Here is a 10741-nt window from a genome sequence, read left to right on the forward strand (position 1 = left end):
CAGGCGAGCCCCCGGCCCGCAGCACGCCGGTGACACGGTGGACCTGCCGCAGGCCCGCTGCTCCCGCAGGGCGGCGCGGCCAGAACGCGGCCACCGGCAGAGGGGCCGGGCAGGAGCCGGCACAGACCCCAACGGCAGGGGGGAAGAGGCCCGGCGCGCCCCTGTCCCAACAGCCAATAGCGCTGCGCGGCGGGGCAGGGGAGCCAATGAGGAGAGCGCCTCGCTGCGGGCTCGCCCCCTGCCCGCCTGTCCGCTGCCGTCGGTGCTGGCGGCGCTGGGCACTGTGGCGCCGCCTGCCGGGCGGTGCCGTGCCGTGCGGCGCCGGCTCCTCCCCGCGCAGCGCTATGTCACGCGGAGGCGCGGGGCTGGCGGTCGGGACTTGGTAGCGTGGGGCGAGGCGAGCGCAGTGCAGCCGGGATCCCGCCACCGCCTGGTTCGGGAGCCGCCGCCACCGTCTGCGCACGGGGAGAGCCAGCGGCGCCGGGGCTGGCTTCGCGGCGGTCGCGCCGCGCCTGCCGGCCCGCCGGGGCCCCGCACCGCACGCCCGCAGCCGCTGCTCCCCGCCGTCCCTCGGCCGGCGGCCCCGGGCCGCGCACCGCCCCCCGGCCGGCGGGGCTCTGCGTCGCCGCGCGGATGCCGCCGCAGCAGGAGGGCGAGGCGGGCTACATCAGCAAACCGGTGCCGGGCGGCTGCGAGGTGCCCCCGGTGCCCCCGCGCAGGGTGCGCAGCGGCCGGGCGGCGGCGGCGCTGGGGGCAGCGCTGGGTGGCCGCTGCCGGGCGACGGGAGCCGGAGCCGCCGCCGGGGTCGGAGCTGGGGCCGGAGCGGGGGCCGAGCCGCGGCGCAGCATCAAGTGCGTGCTGGTGGGGGACGGCGCTGTGGGGAAGACCAGCCTGGTGGTGAGCTACACCACCAACGGGTATCCCACCGAGTACATCCCCACCGCCTTCGACAACTTCTCCGGTAAGCGCCGGGGGCGGCCGTGGGGGCACCGGGACGTTGGGAGGGGGTGCTGCCGCTGCGGGGAGCGGCACGTCCTGGCTGTGCCTTCCCCGGGGCCGTGGCGGGGCTGCTGGGGGTGTGAGGGGATGTCCGTCTTAGTTAGTTATTTGGGGCAGGACCGGAGCGTGTTAAGAGCTTCGTCTCAGTGAGCAGCGCCGGCAGATCTCCGTGTAACGGGGCCGGGCTGGCAGCTGGTGTCGCGCCCGGCAGTGCGGCCAAAGTCGGGTTTTAATTGTGTATGCTGCGGTCTAAAACTCCCCGCTCTCGGCCATATGGGAAACGCCTAAAAGGAAGGTTTACACACTTGCCTTGTCGTCCCCCCCATTACAAAGGGGGAGGTTCAGGGGTTTCCCTTTGGCTCAGCGCGGGGGGTGGCGGTGCGTCCCGGGCGTGTTGAAGATGTACAATATGATATAAACTAAACAGACTAAACCCTTTGTGGTGGAAGAAGGACCCTTACGGCTGGGCTCGCTCTCCTGCCGTCGCTGAGGGTTAGTGCTCTGCTTGCCACGTCTCTTGCGGGGCAATGAATCGGAAAGCCCTGAAGGCTTATGTGTGCCCAAGTGTTAAGTGATGGACTCCCAGCTCTGCTCAGTTGTTAAATCTAAACTAATTGAAGACTGGAAGAGCTGAGGGATGGTAAACCTTCTTTTCTTCCTTTTTCTTTAATGGAAAACGTGTAAAATTGGACTCACCACACTTTTCCCTCCGCCCTCCTCCTTTCTCTCCAAAGCTGTCGTGTCTGTCGATGGCAAGCCGGTGAGACTTCAGCTCTGCGACACAGCTGGTCAGGTCAGTGAAGCCACTTACTTGATTTAACTGACAGCGGGAGGGGAGAAGTTGTTGCGCAAAGTAGTCCTGCTAATGACTTCATGGATTTGAAAGGCTTCCCAGTGTTTGATCATCTTATTAAACTGCTATCATTTTCACTGCTGCTTAACTTGCTGTTCTGCCTGGCGTCTGTTGAAGGATGGGGGTCCCCAGTACAGGGGCTGGGCACAGGCTGCTGATTTGCTTGCTCAAGCTGTCGCTCTGCTTAGCCTGACTAGAGAGGCTGAACATACTGGGGATTCAAGGGCCACCTGGTTTTCTCTTTGAGCGGTTGTTGCTGTCTTTATGTTTGCTAAGTAACTGCGGGTTTAGGAATTACAGTGTTTGGGATGTATGCATGCAAAGCATCCACAGCTGTAGGTGTCTGGAGAGTGAGCTTTGGAAGGAGCAGAAGCTTAAAGGAGAAAAAAGTCCTCTGGGGTGTTGCCTGTGGTGTCTTCATATTTGCCATTCCCACCTCCTTAAAAAGTGCTGCCACCCCAAAGCCAAGAGTTGAGGGTGGCTGGTGCCTCTCAGCTCCTGGTTTGCCTGATAAGTGAAAACAGCCCATTTCTTACTGCCTTATGTTTTCTGCAAGTCCCTGGCTTGTACCACCCTGAGCAGTATGCAACACTGCCTGCTAGGGTGGATAGACAAGAAGTACCCAGAAGTGTTTTGCTATCTAGCTGGTGTTTCAAGACAGTGGGAGCTGAGTTCCTGTGCAGCTCTGTGGATCATCTGGGTCTATGCCTTCCCAAAACCACACTGAAAATCTCAGTGGCCTTAACATACAAACCTATTTAGGTGAGTTGTAACTGGGCGCCCTACTTAGGAAGGGGGTTTGAAGGGCTGTGCAGTCCTAGACAGCAGTGTAGGGCTCCCATATGCCCTACAAACCAAAGCTGAAATTCTACAAGCACCCTCCTGCAGGAAAAGGGTAAAGGATGGAAAGTACAACAGTGGAACTGTCCCATGATTTTGTGCCCTGCTGAGGGTGGTACTACAGCAGCTGGGGCTGTACGTCTTTGTATTGTTTGTATGCAGAGCTTGGCGGGTGAAATTGCCATTGGGTGACAGGCAGTGCCTGTGAAAACGTGGCTGCAAGCTGCAGGAGGGTCAGTCACCTCTTGCCTTCGCTGCTCTTAATGGTTAGGATGTTTGCTCTGGCTGCCCAAGTGCAGCCGGAATGGGTAGAGTCACTGCTTCAAAAATGAAGGGGTTATCTAAACAGACAGAAGTCATCCTGAATAAAAGATACCGATACCTAGCTGGATACTTCAGTAAACCTGCTGCTGTGAGATGGCTGCTGAAATCTGCAGCTAAACAAGCACTCCAGTCAAGAGAAATTGTATTTCAGCATCACCAGCCCAAAGAAGTGCAGAGTCCCTGCAAGGACATGCACCCACCACTGAAACCGCAGGAGTGTACTTGGCACTTTATATAAAGGGCACTATTTCATCTCGGTAGAAACCCTTAAGATCTGGGTTTGGCTTTCAAACTCATTGAATCGAGCCCTTTTGAGGTTTCTCACCTAGCAAGCAGAGGCAATTATAAGCCAAGGTGCCTTTTTGTAAATGCCCTGTCATTCAGAGCAGCATCTCTCCATAAATGTGGGCCTTCTCTTAAGCCAGGCAGTGAGAGCCTGGTTTCCTCTGAGGCTTAATCTGAGAATCAAGAGAGCTAATGAAGCTTGCTTTCTCAACTCGTGTTTTATAAATTGCTGCCTCTCTTTGAGATACTGCTGGAAGAAATTCATTTGTGCAGAACAAGACTTCTGAGGCTTCCAGGGGGTTTTAAACTGCATATCCTGGGCCTCCAGAGGCTTTAAAGCAAAATTTCACATCTTGAAAATTAACATGGAACTTGCAATGTAGCAATAAACTGCTGGTACCAGGGAGATGTTCTCAGCTGTGTGTGTTCTTTGCACTTTCAGTGCAGAGCTTTTGAAAACACGGTCTGTTTTAATTAAAATGTCACTGCCACTGAGGCAAATCCTACCTGTTCAGGCTGCTAGTGTTACCCTGCTTTTATCCTCCTGTCAGCATAAAAGCAGCCTGCTTGGAGTTAACCCTTGCTTCTTGCTGCATTCTTCCCTGAGGATCAGCTTGCCTTTGTTACCATGAGGTGTTTGGCTTTTCTGTGGCTAGTTCCTGAAGCTGCAAAAGGGCTTTGCTTTGCTGGAGCTTGCACTAAAAGGGGCGGGGTGTGTGTGTGTGTGTGTGTGTGTGTGTGGAAAGAAAGGTAGGCTGGAAGACCTGTTTGCAGTTTGTTTGATGTGGCATGGGTGGGAGGGAGGGAAAGGTAAAGCTCTTACTCTATGCCATTGGCATGTTAAGCCTGCACATTGTGAGTCATTGCTCCCATCAGATTTAAATCCCTAGGCACAATGGCAGGGAAATTATTCCCATATCCTTTAGGATGTTGTTAAGCAGTCACAAGTTCAGAAGGTGATTCCAGGAAAGGTACAAGGTATTCTTGCTGCTCTTGCCTGTATCTGGAGGTAGGGGCGTCAGCAGAGCAGCTTTGAAGTACATGGGTGCTCCTCTACGAGGCTGCTCACTGACTCACCCCTGTAAGAGATGGACCTGTAGAAAGTGCCTTTTCCCTTCCAAACTTTGATGGTTTGGCTTTTGTGTGCTGTAACCCGCTTGCTGCATCATTGCTCCTTTGCTGAAATAGGGCAGAGGGCCTGCTTACAAAGAGCTAAGGAAATATTTCAGCACTCAAAACAAGCAGCAGCATTAGCCATAAAATCTCAGCTAGGTGTGGAAGCCACCACCTTGGTCCCATGTGCCCAGTGGTGGAAGGGTGCCTGCTGGCTAGCAGCCATGAGACCTCAGGCTGGGTATGGGCAACTTCTGCTTGTAACGCACCTCATTGGGTGGTCTGGGTGCTCACGTTGAGGTGCCTCTCAAGGTGGCAGTGGTACCTGATCCTCAGCTTCCCCAAGGGTCAAGGGTGTCCTCTGGGACTGATGTGCGCTTTCCATGGGATGCTAATGCAATTTTATTCCATGCAGGATGAATTTGACAAGCTCAGGCCTCTGTGCTACACCAACACGGACATCTTCCTGCTGTGCTTCAGTGTGGTGAGCCCTTCGTCCTTCCAGAATGTGAGTGAGAAGTGGGTTCCCGAAATCCGGTGCCACTGTCCCAAGGCCCCCATTATCCTTGTTGGGACGCAGTCGGACCTCCGGGAGGACGTCAAAGTTCTCATTGAGCTGGACAAGTGCAAAGAAAAGCCTGTCTCAGAGGAGGCTGCGAAGCTCTGTGCCGAGGAAATAAAAGCCGCGTCCTACATAGAGTGCTCTGCTTTGACTCAGAAAAACCTCAAGGAGGTCTTCGACGCGGCCATCATGGCTGGCATTCAGTACTCGGATACCCAGCAGCAACCAAAGAAATCCAAGTGCAGGACTCCAGACAAGATGAAAAACCTCTCCAAATCCTGGTGGAAAAAATACTGCTGTTTTGTATAGGCGTTGCAAGGACCTGAGTGCTGCTCTGAGGAAATCAAATAGAGGCTATATTAGCTGAAATCTCATTCTGTGTCGTCCCAAGTGTATAGTGTAGATCTGTATGTATGTGTATATGTTGCTACTGGATATCTCAGCTGCCCTTTTGAGGGTGGCAGAAGGATTCTTAGATAAATAATTGCTATAAATCAGGTCTGGCATACAGTTTCATGACTATAACCTCTCGTTAAGGAAGAAAAGCACCATATGTTTGTGAGGGTAGAAGGATTTGTCCAAAGGATCTGCCTTCTTGTGTTATAAGATGTGTGCAACAGAGAGGAGCGCACCAGAGGCCTTTGCTGCCAGGGCTTCGCAGGAGGAACGTGTGAGCAGTGGTAGAAGCGTAGAGCTCTGTACATGGACGATCAAAGGGAAAAATAACACTGTGCCTCCTAACTGACTTTTGTAGCTTTAAACCCCCACTCCTGCTCTCTTCTCTGTGTCTTCCCAAGCCAGCGCTCTTGGGGATCACTTTAAAAAGGGCATGCGAGAGGTGTAATCTATACGCAAATGCTACGGTTGGAAAGGTCATGAATATACCTTCAGCATGTGGTGAGGGAACCTAATCCCTTATGGAGCTGGTATCTCATTTGTCACCTCCTGAAAGCCCTTTCTGTCCTCCTTCTCCTGCCCTTCCCAGGAAGCCGAGTGAAAGCCTTGAGAACATGACCAAGCTTTAACTCGTCTACCTCGAGCTGGGGCGAATTCCTCTGTATTTTTGCAGACATGACGACAGTTCATCTATTTCAGCTGAAAGGAATGTAAATGCTGTTGTGTTGGTTATTGTTTTTCTTTCATTTTTAAACAAATATCTGTGCAGCAGCACGTATACCACATCTGGCTTTAAATCTAGAGCAAGAATGTCAGGATGCCCCTCCTTACCTTTTAAGGCTGCTAAACAAACAACAAATCAGGCAGGTTAAGATTTATAACAAACGGGATGCTAGAAACTGAGGCTGCTGTGTCCTCTTCATCATGCTGTTTTCAACCAGGTTAATGTTTCCCTTCTAAAGGCAACAGTCGCTTGTGGTTGAATCTTGTCCAAGCTCATAGTGGTGAAATTTGCTGAAGCCACCCCAGAAACTGAACTGATTGGGTTTTTTTCCCAGACCCGTCCAACAGATAAACTGAAATGTGCCTAAAATGTAGCTGAGTGATCAATACAGAGTTGAATGTGACCTATTCTCTGACTAAATCTGGTTCCCACTGAACTAAGCCTAATTCCAGTCCTGGCAAGCTCGAGTGACCTGAGGGATAACGTGACTCTCTGCAAGAATCAGTATTTTAACTTACCCTGCGGAGAACATTTAGTTTGTGCTGTCTGTCTGTCTGCCTGCCTTTTTATGGCCCTGACTATGGGGTTTTTTCCCCCTGGATATTTCAAGATCAGGTTATATTGTTTTTTTCCTCCTTCAGCCATAGCCTTGAAGTGACCTTTGTCATAGTCTTAAACTAAACTGCAGTGACAGAAAGCCGGAACCCTTTTTTCATCAGAAATGAATCAATGCCTGATACAAAGAAGAACTGTGGAAGCCATTTGAGTTGATAAACCCGACCATGGTTTACCTCCTGGCACATTAAATAAAATGACACTATGTAAATGGATTCTGGGCTGTATTGGCATAGGCTCCAGAGGCAGTATTTTTTTCCTCCTTTACAGTGAAATGAGTGCAGAATGGGTAATGTTCCATCGCAGAAAACTTGAAAATGGGATGGAAATCTTTACCTAGGGCCTAATTCAATAAAAATGTGTTGGCTTCTGCACTGGAACAGCTTGGAAAAGCAGTTTCCATAGCACAGAAGCTGGATGCATTTAACTTGGTTGCATCTGATTGGTAATGGTTTAATGTTTACTGGTCATGAAGTTAACATCTGAGCCTTTCTATTTCTTACTCGAATGCTCTGACAGGATTTCAGATATGCAGTCGTACTGTCATCTTGGAGAAAAACATAAAGCCGGATTTCTCTTGGGTGCTTTGCTTCTCTGTAAGATGGTCTTGGTGGATCAAAAATGTGGGTTTGGGAAGGAGACAGGCTTGAATCTGAGCAGCTTCCATTTGCAAAAACCAACAACATTTCTCCTGCAAGGTCACCCTACTTTGTATCACACCGTACTGGAAGCAGTAGGTTATATTTTATACGCAGCCTGTTTCATAGTCTGGAGTAGCATTACTTTTAAATGTAGCCAGCTGTGACTGTTTCTGAAAATGTGATGTATATACAACTTGTTATAGCCCTTTACTAGGTGTGTGTAAACTGAGTCTTATAACTTTACGAATACTGCTCTACACGGGGCTACACAGGGTCTAGGTTTTAGAAATATTACTTTTAAAATCATCAGTATTTTATGAGCGCAAGCGAGGGGAAGATAGCGCAATTGAGGGAAAGATATCTCTATGTAGTCTATAATCTGACGTGCCTTATAAAAAAAAAAAAACACCTCTCTTCTGTTTTCTAAGTGTAGGCTATATTCTGAAAGAAATATTTCATGTGAGAATGATATAAATGAGGTATTTGGAAATAAATTCTGACCTGTGTATGTGTCTGCCTCTGCTGCTTGCCCAGGGAGGCTGGAGGATAGTCCCTGGCCGTGCACCACACTGATGCCTGGGGCTGTGCTCCTGGTACCCTGGCAAAGTGCCTCTGGTTTAAAACTACAGGCTTCTCCCTGCCTCCCTGTCTTCAGCAGGCTGGGCTGGGTGGGAAGGGTGTGATGGGCTTCATCGCACGCAGGCTTGTGCCCCTGATCATGCCTGCAGTGCAGGAGTGCCTGACCCACCCACCAGCAGGTCCTTTCTGGTGAGTACCTGGTGTTGAATCCCCACTGCTGTTGCTGTAAGAATCACTTCCCATGGGTTTGGGTGCTGGTGGCGTGAAGTCAGGGTTTGCTTGCTGGAGACAAAGTCACTCCACATTTGCACACTGATTTTGCAGGAAAAGGGGCTGTGCTAGCTGAAAACCCAGACCCCAATTTAACAAAAATAACTCTGTTACTTGTGGGGCATTGCTTTCCTGCTGAGGCAGGATGCTGTCCTACACGTCCCAACATCTGGACAGGGCTGATGCAGTTCAGGTCATCCTTTATGCCAGGGTGACTCTGTGCATGTGTGTGCTGCTGTGATCAAAAGGCTCCTTCAGCTGCCCTGCTTCAGATACTGGATGGGCTGGCAGCTGAGGCTGATAAGAGCACACTGAAGTAAGCCTGCTGCACATAAGGTTTTCCAGGAATGCTGAAATCGCTGCCGCTTTGTGATGGATGGAAGTTCCCAAGAGAGGATTTTGTTTTCTTTCATATCATATTAAAGATCTCTAGGAAAAATGGATATTTTTTTTTTTTTTCCTTTTCATGGAAAAAAATGTCACCTTTACCATTTCCCTCCTAGTATTCTGTGCATTGGACATGCCTCTAGGGTGTGATTGAGGGTTGACTGGAACTGAGACATTGACAAATATGGCAGTTCGGTAGAGGGTATCTAAGGAAACTTAAGCACACTCTTACTTTGCACTTTATTTTCTTCCCAGACCTAGTTACTGCCCACAGAGGGGGAAAACTGCTGCAGGGAACAGCCTTTTGTATGACTGCATGCAGCTGACCTAATATTGTCATATGCACTATCCTTGAACACTGAACCTCACTGAAGCATGTGAGTGTCCTTACAGCTGAACAACCTTTCTGAGCCCTAGTGTATAACTGGTGTGCTCAGAGGTTCGTACAGAAGATACCTGTCAACTTCTGCCTTTAGTGCTGCCCTGGCGTGCAGCAAAGTGGCAAGAGGGGACAAGGGATAAAACAAGCTACTCAGGAAAGAGTGAGACATTGTAAACCTCAAGAAGTACTGGCAACAGGACTCCTAGGCAATTGTGAGTGATAGAAACTACTTTAGGCATAAGCAGATTAAAAGCCCGATTAGAGAAATGCATTGGGAAATGAATAGCCCCAAGGAGGGCTGTTAGCTACAAAGGTACAGCCTTTTCTTTAGGAAGTCTCAAAGCTGTGGATAACTGGAAGCTGGGAGGAAATATCACTCACACTATAACGAAAAAGTCACTCTGCTCAGTTCTTATACTTTCTTCCCAAGCACCTGCACTGGCGAGGGACAGGATGTGGGGTGAGGTGGACTTTTGGCACCAACCAGCATGGCTGTCCTAATGTATTTAATGTTTTTGAAAGAGCAGCATGGGTTTCAAGCCAACAGCAGGCCCCCAAGATACAACAGGACATTCTGTAATGTGCTGTAATGATGAGGGTTGTTCATTACCCATTAAGTGCAGTCCTCTACGGTATAACCTGAGGAACAAGGAGTTGTGTAATTCAATGAACTTTACCATCTGAGGCAGGGTATTCTTCAGCATTACCGATTTGTTTCCCCACACTATTTTAACGGGATGGATAAATCAGTGATGTGTATGAAAAAAGGCATAAAACCCCCACTTGGAACAACTTTTTTAGTTCAGACCCAGATTTTGGTTTGGTTTTGTTTTAATTCAGCAAGGGAAATGTGTCAAAGAAGAGGAAGCACGAGGAGCAGCCCTGCTGATCTGTGGAGGATTGCACCAATCTGAGGAGCTCCCCTGGCTCTTCAGTGCAGAGCAAGGAGACCTGCAGCAGACACTGATTCAGACACTAGTGGTGGATACAAGAGTGTCTGCAGGCATCTGGTGCTCTTTAGGTCTGTGCACGTAGGTTGGATCCTGATCTTCTCATTTGGAGGCAGCAGAGGAATCATTTCATCAAGGTCAGCTGAGCTGCAGACCTGTAAAGCTTTATGTAGCCTGAAAAAGACTCAAGCAGGGATCCCTGTTAAGCTTTTGGAGTTGCATGTGTGCTTGTAATGACATTGCCTCTATATGGCTCTTTCCCCTTAGCTTTCACTGGGAGGGATGAATATTGATCCTCTACTGCTGCTCAGAATTCTGCTTCTCTTGGTGGTCCCATGGGTCCAGCTCACCTACTGCAAGTCCTCTGTAAATTTTAGCCTGCCAGTTTTGTGTATAAGCATTAGTCACCCTAAGGAGCTTGTTTCAGTATCTGCCTCACAGTCACATAGGAGTCCTTTGGTTATTGTTCATCAGAGGACAGGCTTAATCACTAGGTTTATGTAATCCCAACCCATCATGTCTTGCAAGGTGGGATGTCCTCGTGCCGTGGGCCCTCTGTGGCTACCTTCCCTCTGTCCCTGATGGAGGCCTCTCTGGTGATGCTACTTGTTAACAAAGGCAGAGAACAAGTTCCAGGTGGAAATGTGATTTTTATGATTCATGTTTCCATTTTCAAGCTGCTGATGGAGTGAGAGCTGCATGCACAGAGTTCTATCTTTTGTCCCGGCAGGCGTTTGGTCCTCCATGGTTCAGTGAGGGGAATAACACCATGAAACAGCTGCACCGTTTTCCTCTGCCTCACTACGCCTCATAGTCTTTTG

The 10741-nt window shown here is 50.0% G+C and overlaps 1 protein-coding gene across 1 annotated transcript; it reads left to right on the forward strand.

Moving 5' to 3' along the window:
- Positions 1-565: 565 nt before the first annotated feature.
- On the forward strand, positions 566-7858 carry RHOU (ras homolog family member U). The gene is made up of 3 exons (XM_065680286.1): positions 566-961; positions 1734-1792; positions 4830-7858. Exons 1-3 carry the CDS (start codon positions 634-636, stop codon positions 5283-5285), a joined length of 843 nt encoding a protein of 280 aa, XP_065536358.1. The 5' UTR covers positions 566-633; the 3' UTR covers positions 5286-7858.
- Positions 7859-10741: the final 2883 nt, after the last annotated feature.

This window comes from Lathamus discolor, chromosome 5, assembly GCF_037157495.1.
Source record: "Lathamus discolor isolate bLatDis1 chromosome 5, bLatDis1.hap1, whole genome shotgun sequence".
Classification (NCBI taxonomy): domain Eukaryota; kingdom Metazoa; phylum Chordata; class Aves; order Psittaciformes; family Psittacidae; genus Lathamus; species Lathamus discolor.